Here is a 20659-nt window from a genome sequence, read left to right on the forward strand (position 1 = left end):
ATGTTTCAGTTAAGTTGAAAACCTTATTATTTGGAAACTTAAGAGACCTTGAAACCTTGGAACTTTGTTTTATTTTTAATAGTTCTTATCACTATTTAAAATTAGCTGGTTCTTGTGTTTACTTGTATATTGTCGGACTGGTCCAACTTGAATGTAAGCTCCATGAGAACAGAAACCTGGTCTATCCTACCCACTACAGTATTCTTATTACATAAGATAATGCTGGGCACATAGGAAGCATTCAGTATTTGTTACACTAGCACTACGGTAAACAACCCTAATATAAATTTTTCTGCAATCTAGTTTAGCTTAGCCTAAAATGAATTCTATATTTGCTCAAATTTTAGTGTTAAAATGTAACTATTTGCATCACATGAGTGTGATGTGTGTATATGTGTCAGAATCAGAAAAATAGTAAAACAAGTTTAATTTTAATTTATTAGAACCCAGTTAAGTGATGATTTTAAAAGCAGAGTTTCCATCAAATTAACACTTAATTCCGGGCAAAAATACATTTAAAAAACCTAAATCTTAAGGCAGAAGTAAAATATTATAAAAACCAGCATGTCTAATACAGACTGTAGAATGTCAGAATTTTAAGATTCACATAGTATTTTATAGCACTAAAATGTTAATACAGTCAGAAACATTATCAATTGGTCCAAGATCTCTCAGTTTATAAAATGTCTAGACTGCTAATTGAAGAAATTTTGCTATATAAGTAATAGCTACCATATAATTAAGTGATTGCTCTTATGACAAAGGAACTAAGGCAGGAAATTTCATGGTTTTCATTTGTAAAGATTTTACAGTATTAAATATAAAGTATTACTAGAAGTATGTTTTAGATTCATCTTCCCACTCTAATGCCCAAAAGGTGTACATCAATTCCCTTCAACTCCATTTTAAAAAATTCTGTGAACTATTATACCTATTCATTATAGGCCTGATATACTCAGCAAAGGCATAAATTGCCATTTTGATTTGGTAGAAATAACAATTTTAGTAAATCACTATATCTTTTCCTGGTCATTAAATAATTTCAAACTGAAGTCTAAGAATTTTTGCACTTTTAATAAATGAACAGCTTTTTTTACCTCTGTAAGTTTGAATTTTGACTAGAACCTGAGCACAAGGGGGAAAAAAAAACATTTCATGTTTATGTGCAATTAACAGAAGTCCTTCTGAAAAACAGAGTTAACAACCTTAAATGTCTCCTTGTGATCAAAACCTTTTATTTGGGGGGGGGATAAGATTTAAAAGATTTAAATCTGAAAACAGGGATTAACTAGCCTAAACATTCTCCAGAATAGTGTCAAAAAAGACAAATGCATTTAAAATAATTCTGTAAGTCTAGCAAATATGAGGCTTATGGGTTCTTAACATATTAATTACAAAGATTCTTCATCTTTATTACAAACTCTTAAGCTATTTTAATAAAACAGTTGTAGACCTCACTGCACTTCTACTTATTTGTGTGTTAATAAAAATCTGTTAAAACTCCTTATAGTACTTCTGAAAAATTCTAGTCAAATAAGATCACTAAAACTACCAGAGAAGCTTTGAAATGCTGATTGCAGATTCATTTTGAAGTTGATTTAGCTTCTTTCAGAATCTGGCATTTAAATCATGAATATTTTCACCAACTTGGACTCTGAAAATATAAAAAATTTAGCCAGTGATGGTTATCGTTAAACAGTACCAGTATTATGTGAAAAAAATAAAAATTGAAAAGATATTGTCAATCATGCATTTCACAATTTCATGAACTAAGTAAGGTATAACTCATAAATATTGTTATGTCTTTGCAGGTTACCTCAACTTCCATCAGGCCTCAGCTAAAAGTTAATCTGCCAAAACACATCAGCACTCATGTAAAATAAAAGGAGTAGGGAAATGATTTTGCACACATGCTGCCCAGTGTTTGGCTTCCAGGTTCCAACCCCTCTTTTATGTGACTAGATATAACTCCATGAAGAGCATGAGATGAGGGGTAGATAGAACAGAACACCTGTTGGGCTAACAAGAATATATTAGTGTATAAAAAGTTTTTCAGTTGAATAACTGTTCTCACTGGGGTTATGCTATGTGCAACATATAAACCGTACAACCAATTTTTACTATTTGTCCATTTGTGGAAAGAATTAGGCTCAATAAAATGTAAAATATACATTAGTTCATTTTAAATGCAAAGATTACAGTTTTGCTTACTTTGTTTTTGGCTCAACTGTAATATAACAAAAAAAATCTCTGCTTTAATAATACAATATGAAAAAGTTCACATATGTACATGGGTACATTTCTTCATTAAAATTTTTCCTTAAATCTATCTCAATGTATCTTTACAACTGATACAACTGATCTTTACAACAAAAGTCAGAAACAACAAAGTAGAAATCATTCCATTTTACAGCACTTTAGGTTTTCTGAAGTTTTCCTTTAGGGCTTAAAGAACGTCATTGAAACGTTGTTTTCCATAGTCTGCAGGATCCATTTGAAGTTCTCGTTCCTCATCATCTGTAAGGAAAATAATTACGTATCAAGAATATTATTTTTAAAATCACTTGCAGAAAACCAATAAAATAAAGCCTCAGTAGTTTTCTATTTGTTATTTTATACCTTCTAAAATAGAGCTTTATTTCTTAGTTGCTTGGCTAAACAGTGAAAAGTCTGTCTTCCAGTCTTCCAATATATTGGAAGATTACTTAATTTAACAAATCTTTTGATGATAGTAGAGCTAGATATAGTTAGCCAAACTTTAGGAACCCACAAACATTGAGGAGTTGGTTCTTGTATATAAAATACATTATTTCTACTAAATGAATTAGTTCTATAAGTTAGTTTTTGGAGTGCCTAGGTGGCTCAGTCCGTTATGCATCCAACTCTTGATTTCAGCTCAGGTCATGATCTCATGGTTGTGGAATTGATCCTCCCACCTCCACCCCCATCGGGCTCCATGCTGAGTGTGGAACCTGCTTGGGATTGTCTCCCTCCCTGTCCTTCTGCCCTTCCCTGCCTGCTCTCTCTCTCTCTCTTTCAATGAAAATAAATAAATAAATAAAATTTAAAAATAAAAGTTTTAGAAACCGTTCTGTATACATTTTCATGCCCTTAAAAACCAAAACTTTTTCTAATTACAAAATTAATCCACACTCATCACATAAAAATTGGAAAATAAAAGATAGGAAAATAAAAGCTACTCATAATCCCAATATTTAACATTATAGGGAATTTCTTTGCTCCTCTGCAAAGAGCTTAGCAGCAACTTCTTAAATGATATACTAACCAAAATTTAACTTCTTTTTTACCAAAAAGAAAAAAAATATATTACATAATATTGTTAGTAAGATCCTCAAAGTCACTTTGAGTAGCTACATTAAATGACTCTTTAGAGTTTGACTTATTTGGATATTGACAGGTTTTTCTGGGTCCTTCTTGGCTATCATCTGCCACTTCACATTACTGTTTATCTCGCAGTAGCAATCCTTTTCTAATTTTGTTACAAACTACAGGTTTTGAAATAAGACCGCTCAGAATATTAAAATTATGTTAGAACAAGAATGAAAAGTAATTTAATCAAAGCAAAGAGACTTTCTTTCTAGCATATGGCTTTTAGTGACATCTGTTAGCTCCTCCAGAGCCTTGTTTTTTTTCTTTTTTTCTTTGTTTGGTTTTCTTATTTTTTTCTTCTTCTATTCTTCCACAGCCTTGAAAAATGATTTTTCATACTTTATAGTTCACAGTTACAATTACCCATCAGCTTAGTTTTTGATAGATTGAGATGTTACTATCATAATTGTCCAGAAATATAATTTTATATAATTTAAAGAGTTATATGAGTTATATATAAATATAATTTTATATATTTCAAGAGTCAGAATCCCAATTCACATGTATACTATAGCTTTCTGAAATCTGTCTTTTAGATTTGATAGGTTTGCTACTCTTAACTTCTCTAGTATATCCTATGGCAATCCACTCTTAACTTCTCTAGTATATCCTATGGTAAAATTTTGTTCAAGAAAAATGCTATGTGATATATGTACTGTGTATTTTACATAATGATGTGTTCTTATTTCTTCTTTATATTTATTCATTTTAAAAAATACCAAATAAGATAACTTTTTCTTTCCTTTCAATAACTTTCCTATTAAACTTACAGAAATTCTCATTTAGAATTGCAGGCAACAATTTTGCATCATAGGCCAACAAAATTATCTTGTATCTTTAATAGTGTAATCCACTAGCTGTGATAAGATAACCCCAGATCTGTTACAGGCAGAGGCTGAAATTGTATCCATAATCACATCTGTATTTTGAAAAAATGCTAATATCTTAACATAGAACTTATTGTACTTTAAAAAATTATCTTTGGAAAATGATCACTGGCACCTCTCCAGAAAGCTCTCCTTAGAATCCATGTTATGGGATATCACCTTATGGCTATAAATACATCTTTCATGACTTCAGTAATTAAATGAAGACTTAATCACCACAGAGGGGTGGGAAAAGCAGCTATACAAAAGAGAATTCCTAAAAATTTAACAGGAAAGTTATTGAAAGTAGGTATGTTGGAAGACTTTTAAGTGAAAAATTATAAAGAGAAGGTAAGAGCAAAGCTCTAGGAATAAAAACACTGAATTCTAGTTCTGGCTCAGTCTCTTAACAAACCTGATCTAGTTTCTAAACCTCTTTAGACTTTTAGTTACCTTCTCAGTAGAATACAGATAGCAACTGTTTATCCTATCTCAAAATAATAATAATAGTAATAATAATAATAATGTATAGGAAGGAGTCTTTACTTCTAAAGTCTTCTATAAATATACAGAGGAGTTTGTTGATTTTATTAATTCATGCTTTTAATCAAATTTTAATACTGTGCCTTCACATTATTTTTCAGAATTTCACAGGACTTTTGGAATATTGCATTTTTCTTACACTGAACTATTATTTACATTAACTAGAGTCCACTTTCAGTATAGCTATTCTAACCAGAATTCAAATTTCTACTGACAACCTATTTGCATGTACAGTATTTGTAAAGTATGATGAAATTACCTAGTCAAATCTAATATAGAATAACAACCTGAAAACTAAATATATATATATATATTTTTTTTTTCATTTTACAAGGCAGCAAAATCTGTAAATAGCTCATTAACATAAAATGACTATTAAGGAAATAGAAGGACATTCATAATTTATTAAATAATTCCTAAATTCCCTCTGAAGTCAAGAAAGGATCACCTCCATAAAGCAAGCTCTACCAAACAAGAACATCTTGGGGATAATAAGGCAGTGAGGCTCCACTAAAAAGTACACGTTAATCCACAAACCAAAGTGTAATTATCCTCCAAAGCAGGCAATCCAAAGAAAAATATTCTGTATTTGCTTTAACTTCTTAAAAACTATTATTCAACAAACACTTATGTAGTGCTTACATTGTGGAAGACCTGCCCTAAGTGCTGAACAAATATTTGAGTCATATAATCTACATAACAACAGCTTAGTTAAGTAACTATACCCCTATTTTACAGATAAGGATATTGAGGCATAGAGTTAGGTAATTCACAAGGTCACAGAACTGGTAAGTGCTGGAGCTAGGATTCAAATCCAGGCAGTCCAGCTCCAGAATCCAGGCACTCAAGCATTAGGCTCAGCTTCCTTCCATAAGCACATAAATACAACCATAAATAAATATGCAGGTCATTCTCTGTTAAAGAAACTTGGAACTTTTATGGGATTAAAGATAAGAGTAAAGAGAATTTATAAACATCCATCTCCTTATTACAATAAAGAATGAATTAAAAGATATCCATCAGATGCAGAGTATTTCCAGAGGTAATCTTTTCATTGGGTCACTTAATTTTTTTTTAAATTTTTAAAAATTTTATTTATTCATTTTTGGGAGAGAGAGCAAGAGCAAGGGAGGGGCAGAGAGGGAGACACAGAATCCGAAGCAGGCTCCAGGCACTGAGATGTCAGCACAGAACCCGACGCGGGGCTCGAACTCACAGACGTTGAGATCATGACCTGAGCTGAAGTCGGACGCTCAACTGACTGAGCCACCCAGGCACCCCTCATTGGGTCACTTAAAAGAAGGCAGGAAAAAAAATTTTTTACACCAATGTAAATAAAATAACATTTTTTTAGGCTGCTTCAGGAAACCAAGAGTTAAAAATCCAAATAAACCAGAATTGTAAACACAGGAAAAATAGGCCTCACTTAATTCTACAAGAAAACACTTTACAGATAGTAGTGTCCCAAATGATCAATACATATGAACAAGCATCAGAGATAAAGCTGGCAGATAAACTCTATTGGCAGAGTTGCTGCCCAAATCTCCATTGACCTTAGCTGAATCCAGAACCTCAGCACTGTAAGTGGAATCTCTAATCCTAGGGACCCAACAGATTGAGGAAAAACAAAACAAAACAACAACAACAAAACTCCTCCTAATATTAGAAAGAGTAGAGAAGAGCCCCTAATAGTATTTCTGAAGTACATGTTTCAATTTTAATTGAAGTTGACACAATGTCATATTAGTTTCAGGTATACAACATAGTGATTCCACAAATCTATACATTATGCTATGTTCATCACAAGTATAGCAACCATCTGTTACAAGCATGTTTCAATTTTTGATATCTCTGGTTGCAGAGTCTTAATGGCAGTAAAGATTTTCTTTCCTGGGTTTGGGGGAAAGATATGTTTCAGGCACGCTCAAATCTGAAACACATTCTCCCATTATACCTGTGTTGTATATAGTGATTCCACTGTGAATATGATCACAGAATTTTAGAACTGAGAAGGACCATCTATTGTAGTTCAACAGTCACATTACAGATGAAGAAACTGTGGCCTAGAGAGTTAAAGTGACTTGAAAAACAATACTCAACGGCTGGTCTCCTAACCTAATGTTTTTTCCCCCACTCTTTTCTACTGCCTGCTTTGGCTACAAGTGCAAACTGGCCTGGGAACCCAACCATTATTTCTACATTGCAACTATGAAGAAATGTTCTTAAATTCTAAATATTCTAACTTAATAATAAAATTTAGAATCCAAATTATTGATAAACTAGGGAACAACCATAATTCCCCCTTCCCACTTTCTGGACAGTTAATACCATACCTAAAGAATCCCTGAAAGCATGTTTTAAATTATTTGGCTCTCCAAAACTCTTTTTTAGTCAGTTCACCCAAACATCCCTCTTCACTAGCTGCAGCTGGTGGCTTTGTTCCCTATCATAAAGGAGTCCCCTTGGTAGCTGTCCTATCCTTCTACTGCTGTCATCTAGTGAACCCCAAAATGGGATAAAAATGTAAGTGGCAACCCCCAGCTCAAGTAAGATTGAGTTGCAAATGAGGAAACCCCAAAATCTAACAATCCCCTCCCTACTTCACTGAGGGTATCACCTTAGGTCATTTCCTTATATTCCTTAGAACTGATGCATTTATTTCCTTGTGAAAGGAAAGGCAGAGCAGCATGAGGATACTGGTGACCTAAAGCGGAAAGTTACAATGAAAACTGGGGATGGGAGAGGGAAAGGGAAAAGGGTATAGGAGGGAGAGAGAGAGAGAGAGAGGGAGGAGGCACTGAAGATAAATGTACCTACCATGGATAAAAGCCATACAAAATATCTGAAATTTTGTGATAAAAGTCATTAACTTTAAGATAGCCAAAAGCATAAGAAATGTCTTTCAGTTACAGCTGAAATTATTTGCTCTAATAAAACCCTCAAAATTATCCAATGATATGATAGAAGCTCTTAGGAAGAAAACTAGAGAATGTTTAAACTATAAACTAAATTTATAAGACCAGAAGTTAAAAGGTTATTATTCTAGTCACAGTTCTAAAACTCAATGAGAAAGCATAAAATTATCAGTTAACAACATTGACCTATGTAGGCTAAGTACTATGGGGGGTGGAGGATGGGGTGAATATGAAGGCAGAAAAGGACACAAACAAAATATAAGGCAAAATAAGTGAAAATTCCTGCCCTCCAGAGCTTGGTAATCTAATTGGTGATATGATATACATGCATGAAAAAGCCTCACAACAATGTTATAAATACTTGCAAATAAAAACATTCAAACAAACACAAAACAATGAGAAAAAATGGTAAAATTTATGAAAAATGGATGAGATTATAGAAAAGGTAGGTATAATTTATTCTAAAGCCCCAAACAGCATTTGAGAAGTTCTCATGAATGTATCCTTATAGAAGTCCTAGAATAATTATTATTTCTTTCTATTCCCAACAACCATTCTTCCAAAACTAGAATGTACTATCAAAACAATCCTGCATGGAAGTCTGAGTCTCTAAGTTTCCCTTTTTCTATTAACTACAAAGTATCTGAGGATAACTATAATTTCTTTTCAGTTTTATAAAAACAACTCTTGTCATGAACATAAGTAAGATGTGATTACTTAAAAAGAGTTAAGGAAGAAATTGAGACAGTTTACACTGGAAAATACTTCATGCATCACATTATAAAATAGAATACATCACACATTATTATGTTCATAATCAACTTTTACAGAAAAGAGAAAAAGTTCCACAAATACTACTAAATGATATAAGCAGGCAGAAAATAGGCCTAAAAACTCATAATAATGTCATATACTCTGATATGCATGCATGGGTAGGGCTGCATGCACACAGGTAGATTCTGAACTTTTAATAAGTTAAAAGCTCAGAAGTTACATAGTTAACAAGGAAAATATGTTGAATCTGTGTATTAAACATAAAACAGACAAATCTTTTCAAACTGTTAAATATAAATTCTCAGAAAAAAGTTCAAAAACAGCCTTCCTATACTCAATCAGTAGTGACATATCTTATCTTCAGTATGGAGACCATTCTCTTTGGGACTTCCTTTATAACAAAAAGGCTGTCTGGTCAAAATATGTACCTAGAATAACGAAATGTTTTCAGATAAGAAATTGGAAAAGAATTATTTTCTGGGAGTATTTGCCGTAGGTAAAGCCTGGAGACATTTAAAACAATTTAAATCTAAAATTTCTGAATACTTTTGAGTTTCAAATTATAACTATATCAATAATACATATAAGATAACTAAAATGAAAATACTTAAAATAATTAAAATCTAAAAATATGACTATCATAAAATTGTTTTCAAAATAAAATTGAAAAACTACACAGAATCTCTTTGTATTAAGATTGTAATTCTGTCAATAAGTGGGGAAAATTCTACACAAATTCAACCAAAAAATTTAGAGGTGGGTTTCACGGTCACAGCATGGAGGCCAAGCCCACGCTCACCTTGGACGTCTTCCTCTCCACCATCACCATCTTCTTCCTCATTGTAAGCCAGCTCAGCCTGCTTGTCTGCCTCGTACTCACCTACGTTACCATCATCCCCATTATAATCCGCCAGTTTAGAGCCATGCTGCGGATCAACAGGGGATTCATTCTCATCAAAGAATCGGCCTGTGAAGTAGGTAGAGGATTAATTCAAGAGTAAAGAGGAAAAAAAAGAAGGGACCTACACTGGATGCCTCCAGAAAGTAGACAAGCGAAACCTGGCAACGTTTAGAGTATTGGTTATAAAAAAGATACATTTTTGTGAAGGTTATCCAAGACAAAAAGAAATAAGAATGAAGACTGAAAATAACTTTTTAAAAAAAGAATTTCCTTTTGGTGTTCATTTTAGTACTTGCTACTTAAGGCTTGAATATTTTCTTAAAGAAAGGGTACCATTTTCAGGACTGCTTTCCTAATAACCAATGACTTCTCCAAAATAAGTATTTGTCTAATTTACCACTTTAGAAGAACAAGAAGTGTTTTTATTACTAGATACAATATGTATTTGAAATTTGTAGTTATTTATTTGCTTTATAAAATACCATTTTCCATAAATAATTTTGATCATTTTTTTTTTGTAAAAATAAACAAGTACCATGCAGGCTAGTTTCTTTTTGGATGCTAAGACAAATTAACACAACTGAGGGCTATCTCAAGTTCCTTCAGTGATAGTGACTGACTATAACTGTGGATTTCCAAGGAGAGATGGCATAAAGAATAAACTATCAGAACTCCTAGTGGTATGTGTTTTGAAAAAACATCCCAAGTAATTCTGATTTATTCTTTCCCATTTCCTAAACAGGACTTTTAAAAGCCAATGATAGAGGAAGCTTAAGAAAGTTGAACTATGCGAGGTTGTTATATTGCGCACATTCATAACAGTAAGAAATCAAAAAGAGCAAAAGACATAACATCCACTGTAGAAAGCTATTCAGCAACTAAAATTGAAAATGAAAATGTTAGGCACACTAAGATCTGACTCAGAAACACAAGTTAAACTCTACTTTGACATTAAATTTAAGTAGCATAAAATTAAATTTTATTCCAAAATCTAAAATATAAATAATATCAACTTACTGATGATGAAAGAATTTAAGACTTTAAAAAATTATACAAACTTTCTATGGATAAGTCTAAAATTTTTTGAATTATGTTTTTAAGAAGTAAATTGAAATGAGGCATTCAGGAAAAAAATTAATGACTTCTTTGCTTGGAAAGAAAGGTTAAGTACAAATGGAAAGAATTAAGGAGGTATTGGTCAATTTTACAAACAGCTCACCACATCATGGGGCCAATATAATTTTAATTGCTGAGTAAAGAGTCAATTGGGGAACTAGTTAAAGAACAAATCACACTTACATAGGCTTTCAAGGATGGGGGCTGTTTACAATAGGAGACTTAAGTAACTGGGGCCAATAAAAAGAGCATAAAGTCATCTTAAATATATTCCAGAATAAGGTTGGGTATGTACAATAAATAAATAAATGGAAAAGTTGATAAAATAGAGTTAGAGAAAATAAATGGATATAAAAGAATTAAAAAGGAAAAACAGAAACAAGAATAATAAGCTATTTGTGAGAAAGACACCATGTCTCCTAATGATAGTAATACAAAACAAAACATTTTAGTGGCTTTTATTATAATTTCTTTTTCTAACAACAAAATTAATGATGCCAATATAAGGAAAAAGGGAGATTTACAGAAATCTATATTTTCTTTTTCTTAATATGCAATATTTTCTATGGACAAATTTAACCTGGAGTTGTTAAATCATCTTTATGCAATGTAAAACTGCTGTTTTTTTTTTTTTTTAATTTTTTTTTTCAACGTTTATTTATTTTTGGGACAGAGAGAGACAGAGCATGAACGGGGGAGGGGCAGAGAGAGAGGGAGACACAGAATCGGAAACAGGCTCCAGGCTCTGAGCCATCAGCCCAGAGCCCGACGCGGGGCTCGAACTCACGGACCGCGAGATCGTGACCTGGCTGAAGTCGGACGCTTAACCGACTGCGCCACCCAGGCGCCCCAAACTGCTGTTTTAAATATACGAACATTTAGGGGCACCTGGGTGGCTTAGTTGGTTAAGCATCAGACTCTTGATTTCGGCTCAGGTCAGGATCTAATGGTTCATGAGAGTGAGCCCTGCTTGGGCTCTGCACTGAAAGTGTGGAGCCTGCTTAGGATTCTCTCTCTCCCTGTCTCTCTGTCCCTGCCCCCTTCCAAAATAAGTAAATAAACATTAAAATAAATAAATAAACATTTTAATATGCTAGTTCCCAATGAATTTCTCAAGGTATACCATTTCCTCTAAGAAATTTTTAAAATTTTTAATCAGTTATGAAACATAGAAGACTAAAAAATTAACCTAAAAATTTATTGTAAAATATAGTTAATACTATCAGACATGGTACATTAACTAAAAAAGGGTCCACCTATACCTATTATAATATTGCAACAGAACAATTTATAGTATCTTTCTTTTATAGGTGTTTGATAATCTGACTAGCCCAAATTCAGCCCTAAAATTATAATATTAAAATTAGTGACACTAGACACTAGACAGAGATAACGAAAAAATCAATAACAATGCTTGACCACAGGGGCAACTGGCTGGCTCAGCCAGCAAAGTATGTGACTCTTGATCTTGGGGTTGTAAGTTTGAGCCCCACATTAGGTATAGAGATTACTTAAAAAAAAAAAAAAAAAAAAAAAAGAATGGATGGCCACACAACTGTCCCTTGTTAAATAAGTAATTTGTGCTATCATATATGCAGAATTTTCATCTTTGGAGAAAGAGCTAACCCTTAATACAGGATTTCAACAGCATGACAGACAACAACAGAGAAAAAAAGAACCAGCTATACAAAGATGTCTGTCAAGTTGGGACATCAAACTTCACAATAAATAGTGAATGACTGTGACAGCATAAATAAAAATGCATAACAATAATCAATACAACAAACTGCTCAATTATATAATTGTCAGGCAACATGTTTGTAAAAAGTGTTATAGAAGGGAGGGGAGCCTGGGTAGCTCAGTCGGTTAAGTAGCTCACGTCATGATCTTGCAGTTTGTGAGTTTGAGCCCTTCAGCACAGAGCCTGCTTTGGATCTTCTGTCTCCCTCTTTCTCTACCCCTCCCCAGCTCACACACACTCTCTGTCTCTCAAAAATAAATAAACATTAAAAAAATTAAAAGTAAATCTGTAAAAAAAAGAAAAAAGGAGTTATAAAAGGGGGAAATTTGTGTGGGTTAGAGCTAGAAGGGAAGGTTTCAAGAAAGAGGTAAATATACTGGACCATGACAGAGAGAAGGAAAGAAAACACCCGAAGAATGAGTAAGAAGGTAGAGTATTCAGGAGACAGTGAAGAGATTAATTTGACTGGGTTTATTTAGAAAGTGGAAAGAGGAAGTTTAGACAAGCAAATTTGGAATAATTATAGAAAAACTTTAAAGTTAGATATTTTCAAGGGCATCCTATATCCACTTCACAGGGTCATTGTTAGAATGAATGACAAAGTATATGGAAGTATCTACAATACTCTTTCATCCAATAAAGACTCACTAACATATGTGAAAGGTATTGTGCTAGTACCGTCACACAAAAATAAACTTATCATCTCCATCTCTGGTAACTTATTATAGGAAGGAAGACAAACAAGTAAACAAATAATTAGAAAGTGATGCTATGTGTGCTATACCACAATGATCCAGAAAGTGACATCTTAACATGGAGACTATTGCTACTGTTGGTTTCTATTTGACAGAGGAAGTCTGAACTTTGTGTAGGAGGCAATAGGCAGTTGTCATAATTTCTTTTAAGCTCTCTGAGAACAGGAATCTAATCTGATTTATGTACTACAGCATTTCCAGTGTCTTTTCAGGTAAGAAGCTATGAGGACTTAGACTAGAAAGATATGAGAGGAAATTTTAGGAACAGGTGAATCAAATACATTTAAGAATGACAAATTGAATACATGGCACAGTGGAATGGAAGCACTCAAAAAATGATTCTATAATCCTAGCCTAGAAACTAAAGATACTTGTACCCAAAATGGAACAATTGATAAGGTATGGGAAAGCAAATGCTTTAGGTATACTTAACTAAGGGTTACAGTAAGATATCCAAATGAAAATAGTTTATAGACACATGGAAATATGGAACTAGACTCTAGGTGCAAAGTGAGGGCTAGATGTATAGGTTTAAGACTCATAAATATAAAGATGATATATTAAACTATGAGGAGCTAATTTCTATTAGGAAACAAATACAGAAAACAGCTATTGGTCAAAGGAGTGATCTTAGGTATTGACTATCTTTAAGAAGGGAAAAAGGGGCGCCTGGGTGGCGCAGTCGGTTAAGCGTCCGACTTCAGCCAGGTCACGATCTCGCGGTCTGTGAGTTCGAGCCCCGCGTCGGGCTCTGGGCTGATGGCTCGGAGCCTGGAGCCTGTTTCCGATTCTGTGTCTCCCTCTCTCTCTGCCCCTCCCCCGTTCATGCTCTGTCTCTCTCTGTCCCAAAAAAATAAATAAACGTTGAAAAAAAAAAAAAAAAAGAAGAAGGGAAAAAGGAAGTAATGAGGGTAAAGTTATCACATGATGGTGTAAAACTGTGATATCTCAACAAGAATTAAATATTGTACCTTATCTCTGAAGCATTTTACCTATTTATTTAAAGATTTTTAATTCAGTTCTCTCTCTCAGTAACCACAATGTTAAAACTGTGCTCAGCTAGGTGAGTAATATGGTCATTTTATTTAGTTTGGATCCCCCAATTTCCTTGTATTTTTTATAAAATTCAACTGTGTACTTGAATTTTATTTTCATCCTGGTGGCTGCTTGAAAATAATTAACTTATAGCTTACCAGTAACAGGATACTAGCTTCATCCTAACAATTTAAACATGAGAACATGAAGAAAGAAACAACATACACTCTAGCTATTGACAGTCTTTGGGTGGCATCGCGTTGGAAAACCAAATCATAAGAGATTGTTGATACACTTTTCAGTTCACTTTAAACAATATAATAGAACTTCATACAGAATGATAGATATTCTGTAAAACACCTTAAACATCAGGCTGCAAACTCCCAAAACCAGTAGAAAATGAAACGATGATGACAAATAACTATAACATTTCTCAATGTTACAGTCACAAAAAGGCATTTCAGTCAAGAGAATTAGACTGTATGTTTTAATCCTGTACTGAAAATCAAACCAAGATAAGTCACTTTTTTGCTTCATTAGCTCTAGTTTCACTTATAGGTTTCAATTTCTCAATTATTGTATGAAAAACAGGTTTATATTTTTCTAGTCATTCTTTTAATATATTGTCACTATTATAAACAAAATAAATCAATCGGAAATTTTACTCCAAAGGAGGGAACCTCTTTTTCTAGCCTTCATCTACTGGTAGTATCCATTTCGTACCGGTCATTTGGAAATTAACAAATTCAAATGACTCTTGCATCGTTCAATTTAACACCTACAATGTTGACTATTTTAAGTATCCCTGAAGGTCCATGACATGTGATAACTTATAATCTGCTGAGACATGAGTCAAGAGTTGTGAATGCTGGAAGGGTGAGGTGTGCAAATTTTGACAAAAATGTTACTGCAGGCTTTCCCTACAAAGCAATATATAGGGAAGACTACTTACTGGCATTTGAACTATTTAGTTTGATTTCTTTATGAGGAACATTATGGGGCAAAAAGACCATACTTATTTTGCATCTCAAGGTATAGGACCGGCATGTAGTAGTAGGCACAGGAAGGAATCTGTTAATTGACTGGATTTATGGAAGGTAAAGAGAAACCAGGGAAATGAAAGAAACATGGTAGCTAGAAATTACAGCTAATAGCATCTGAACAATCACCACCACCATTTCACCCCCATTCCCAATGCCAAGAGGCTCAAATGCTCTTTCCCCTTCTTCATATTATCCACAGGCTGCATTTTTGTTATTTTTTTATCCTTAAGACTAATTCTATGAGGGGAAGGGAGAAGAGAAGGGAAGCACATGATTTGATTTGCATCAGGGTCAAATACTGTTCTCCTTTACCTCTTGCTTTTCTCCTCCACCAAACCTACAGGACTACTCCTAAAACCAGCATAAAATAAAGGGGCCTGAGGTGGGAACCAATTAGCTAATCTTTAAGTAAGTAATACCAAGCATATGTCACATATTTATGACAAGTACATTAGTCTTATGTACATTAAGTGGTTAAACACTTCATTTCAACTTCAGTATTCAAATATTCTTTAACAGAATAAACAAAACTATAATGCAATTGGGTAACAAAATTCTTTTTTTCTTTAACGTTTTTATTTATTTTTGGGACAGAGAGAGACAGAGCATGAACGGGGGAGGGGCAGAGAGAGAGGGAGACACAGAATCGGAAACAGGCTCCAGGCTCCGAGCCATTAGCCCAGAGCCTGACGCGGGGCTCGAACTCACGGACCACGAGATCGTGACCTGGCTGAAGTCGGACGCTTAACTGACTGCGCCACCCAGGCGCCCCAACAAAATTCTTTTTTAAGTTTTATTTACTTATTTATTTTTGAGAGAGAGAGAGGGATAGAGCATGTGCATGCGCTCAAGCAGAGAAGGGCCAGAGAGAAAGGAACAGAGAGGATTCCAAGCAGGCTCTGCACTCAGTGAAGCGCTCAAAGCAGGGCTTGAACCCATGAACTGTGAGATCATGACCTGAGCTGAAATCAAGAGTCGCACACTCAACTGATTAAGCTGCCGTGGCACAAATTCTTGTATGCCAAACTTGATTACTTTCTGAATTCACATCATAAAAAAAAAAAAATGTCATCTCAAAACATTATTGCAGCATACTGAAGAACAGAGCAAACCATTTATTCATATATTTCACAAAAAAATTTTTTTTATTTTTTTGAAAAGTAAGCTCTACACTCAACATGGGGCTTGAACTCACAACTCTGAAATCAAGAGTCCCAGGTTCTACTGATTGAGCCAGCCAGGCACCCTTACAAAAATTTTTTCTTGTTTTGCTTTGTTTTAAATTTTCCTTTTTTTAAATGAATTCTTTTTTAAAGAAATGTTTATTTGTTTTGAGAGAGAGAGACAGAGAGAGAGGAAGAGAGAGAGCATGAGCACGGGAGTGGCAGAGAGAGAGAAGGAGAGAGAGAATCCCAAGCAGGCTCTATGCTGTTAGCGCAGAGCTCAAAGCAGGACTCAATCCCACGAACCATGAGATTGTGACCTGAGCCAAAATCAAGAGCCAGACACTAAACTGAGCCACCCAGGGGTCCTCTACTTTTTATTATTAAATATTTTCAGATACAGAGAGAAGTGTCTAGAGAATATAATGTCCATGTTTCCATCATTCAGAAATTAGTCAAATTTAAACAGTTTTTTGCCATATTTGTTTTAGAACTTTTAATAAAGAAAACATTACATATACAATTAAAGTTCCCTAGCACCTCTCTCTAACATGAGCCTCTTACCTCAAAGATAACCTCTATCTTAAACTGGGTGTTAAATATCCCCATGAAACTTTACACATTCATTAATAAATAGTATTGATTCATAGGCCTCTAAATATATGGCATCTGGGCAGGAAAGAGTTAACTGGGCATGCCTTGTTTGCTGAAACCCTGTACACTCTAAAGAAAGGTTTGTCTTCAGGACTGTTGCTTGGCTGGAAGCTGGAAGATAACTTCTGAGCCTATGGAATGTTCTGTCTGATATGTGTGTTTCTTGGGCCAGGCTATACCAGCATGATTAAATTAAGTTTATCCTAACAAAGAGATTTATGGTGTATATTTGTTTTTGCTAGGTGGGGCGTGGAAGGGCTAAAGTCTGAATAATTGAGCTCAGTTATGCAAGCATTGCATGACATGTGGGCACGACATGACTGATCCCTGAAAAAATCCCGGGACCCCAAAGATCAAGTGAGCCTCCCAGGATGGAAACACTTCACACATAGTGTCACACATCTTTGCCAGGAGGATTAAGCAAATCTCCATGCAACTCCACTGTGAGGGGACACCTGGAAGCCTGCATCTGCTTTCTCCTGGATCTTGCCCCATGAGCTTTTTCCATTTGCTGATTCTAATCTCTGTCCTTTCACTGTACCAAACCATAACTGTGAATATTAATAATTCTTCTGTGTCCTGTGAGCCCTTCGAGTGAATCATCAAACCTGAAGGTGATCTTGGGACTTCCAACATAGCATAATGTATCTATTTTGCAACTTGCTTTATTCTCTCCTCATGCTTTTGAGATTTATCCATGTTGATAAATGTGGCTTTGTTCATTCATTTGAACTCCTATATATAATTTCACTGTATGTGTATGGGACATATCCATTCTCATACTGATGAACATTTGTTTCTGATTTTCAACCTAATAACAAATACTCTTGTACAGGTCTGAAATTGTTTGTAGGTACATATTAGGTGATGAGTTGTAGGGTATGTGGATCTTCTCACACTTATGATTGACCTTTTAATTAATAAAATTCTTAATATTAATTAAGTCCAATTTATCATTTTTTAAAATTCAAGGTTACACTATTCACAAAAAATAAACTCAAAATGGATGAATGACCTGAATGTGAGACAGGAAACCATCAAAACCCTAGAGGAGAAAGCAGGAAAAAACTCTCTGAACTCAGCCACAGCAATTTCTTACTTGACACATCTCCAAAGGCAAGGGAATTAAAAGCAAAAATGAACTATTGTGACCTCATGAAGATAAAAAGCTTCTGCACTGCAAAGGAAACAATCAACAAAACTAAAAGGTAACTGACGGAATGGGAAAAGATATTTGCAAACGACATATCGGATAAAGGGCTAGTATCCAAAATCTATAAAGAACTCACCAAACTCCACACCCAAAAAACAAATAATCCAATGAAGACATGGGCAGAAGACATGAATAGACACTTCTCTAAAGAAGACATCCAGATGGCCAACAGGCACATGAAAAGATGCTCAATGTCACTTCTCATCAGGGAAATACAAATCAAAACCACACTGAGCTATCACCTCATGCCAGTCAGAGTGACTAAAATGAGCAAATCAGGAGACTATAGATGTTGGAGAGGATGTGGGGAAACGGGAACCCTCTTGCACTGTTGCTGGGAATGCAAACTGGTGCAGCCTCTCTGGAAAACAGTGTGGAGTTTCCTCAAAAAATTAAAAATGACCCAGCAATAGCACTGCTAGGAATTTACCCAAGGGATATAGGAGGGCTGATGCATAGGGGCACTTGTACCCCAATGTTTAGAGCAGCACTTTCAACAATAGCCAAATTATGGAAAGAGCCTAAATGCCCATCAACTGATGAAAGGATAAAGAAGTTGTGGTTTATACATACAATGGAATACTACTTGGCAATGAAAAAGAATGAAATATGGTCTTTTGTAGCAACGTGGATGGAACTGGAGAGTGTTACGCTACTTGAAATAAGTCATACAGAGAAAGACAGATACCATGTTTTCACTCTTATGTGGATCCTGAGAAGCTTAACAGAAGACCATGGGGGAGGGAAGGGGAAAAAAAAGTTACAGAGAGGGAAGGAGGCAAACCATAAGAGACTCTTAAAAACTCAGAATAAACTGAGGGTTGATGGGGGTGGGAGGGAGGGGAAAGTGGATGATGGGCATTAAGGAGGGCACCTGTTGGGATGAGCACTGGGTGTTGTATGGAAACCAATTTGACAATAAATTTCATATTAAAAAAATAAATTCATGGTTAGCTTTTTGCAGTGGGGGGAGGATTAAGAAATCTTTACCTATTCCATGTCATGAAGATATTTTTTTGTTTTCTTCTAGAGGTTTTATTAGCTTTAAAGTTTAAATCTACAATCTATTTTTTTTTAAGGTGTATTTATTTTTGAGAGAGAGAATGAGAAAGTGTGAGCAGAGGAGGGGCAGACAGAGGGGGACAGATGATCTGAAGCAAGCTCTTTGCTGACAGCAGAGAGCCCAATGTGGGGCTAGAACTCAGAACCATGAGATCATGACCTGAGCTGAAGTTGGACGCTTAACCAATTGAGCCACCCAGGTGCCCCAAATCTGCAATCTATCTTGAATTTAATTATGTGTATTGTGTAAAGTAGGAGATCTAAGGTTAATATTTTTCCATTTTGGTATCAAACTGACCCAGTACTACTTATTGAAGACTATCCTTTTCCCCATTGCATTGCATTATCAATTTTATCATAAATTAAGTGACCATATATGTGTAGTTAGTTTTGGCATACTCCAATCTGCTCCACTGGTCCATCTGTCTATTCTTGTGCCAATACTGTATTGTCTTAATTACCTCATTAATAATAGTTTTATAATAACTCTTGATATCTGATAGAAGTCACTAAGTTTCGTTCTTATAGATTGTCTTGGCTATTCTTAGCCTTTTACATTACCATACACATTTCAGAATCACTATATGAATTTCCACCAAAATATATATATAAATATATATGAATATATATATATACATATATATATATATATGCTACTGGGATAATGAATAGGATAGCACTGAAATTCTAGATCAATCAAAGAACTGACACCTTTAAAACTTTGAGTCTAAAACTTTTGAGTAGCTCAGTCAGTTAAGCATCTGACTTCAGCTCAGGTCATGATCTCTCAGTGAGTTCAAGTCCCACGTCAGGCTCTCTGCTCTCAGTGTGGAGCCAGCTTCAGATTCTCTTGTTCCCCCCTCTCTCCACTCCTTCCCCCTTCTCACTTTCTCTCGAAAATAAAGACATTTAAAACTTTGAGCCTTCCAGTCTGTCAACATGGATTTACTTATATATTATCTAATTTCTGCCAATAATATTTTGTTCTTGTGAATATTTTTTTTTCAAGAATCTGATGTATTTTATGCTATTAAAAATACTTTCCTGTGGAAGCTGGCTGGCTCAGCTGGTGGAGCATGTGACTCTTGCTCTCAGGATTGTGAGATCGGGCCCTATATTGGGTGTAGAGATTACTTAAAATCTTTTTTTTTTTTAATATTTTTATTTATTTATTTTGAGGGAGAAAGCATGAGCAGGGGAGGGGGACAGAGACAGAGGGAGAGAGAGAATCCCAAGCAGGATCAGTGAGTCAGCTCAGAGCCCAACGCAAGGCTCAATCTCATGAACTGTAAGATGGTTACCTGAGCCAAAGTCAAGAGTGGGATGTTTAACCAACTGAGCCACCCAGGTGCCCCCTAAAATTAAAAAAAAAAAAAGTTTCTTTTTAAAAATTTCACTTTATGTTTGTTGCTGACATGTATAAATACAATTAACTTTATACATTAGCCTTCTAATTAGTTTGCTAAATACTTATGTAATATTTACTGG

At 34.7% G+C, this 20659-nt stretch overlaps 1 protein-coding gene across 3 annotated transcripts in view; it reads right to left on the reverse strand.

Annotated features, from left to right (window-relative positions):
* Positions 1–421: 421 nt before the first annotated feature.
* The window catches only part of GOLM2 (golgi membrane protein 2), a 105915-nt gene continuing 85677 nt past the window's right edge, over positions 422–20659 (reverse strand). For 2 of the 3 annotated variants that reach the window (XM_047075173.1, XM_047075171.1), the window contains 2 exons: positions 9288–9455; positions 422–2517 (listed from right to left, as the gene is read on the reverse strand). In XM_047075173.1, the coding sequence (XP_046931129.1) occupies positions 2447–2517; positions 9288–9455 (239 nt within the window). In that variant the 3' untranslated portion in view covers positions 422–2446. The remainder of the gene's footprint in view (positions 2518–9287; positions 9456–20659) is intronic. The other variant, XM_047075172.1, reaches the window with a different exon arrangement.

This window comes from Lynx rufus, unplaced genomic scaffold, assembly GCF_022079265.1.
Source record: "Lynx rufus isolate CCGP_SWC_20201006 ecotype Redwood Valley unplaced genomic scaffold, mLynRuf1.p SCAF_13, whole genome shotgun sequence".
Classification (NCBI taxonomy): Eukaryota; Metazoa; Chordata; class Mammalia; order Carnivora; family Felidae; genus Lynx; species Lynx rufus.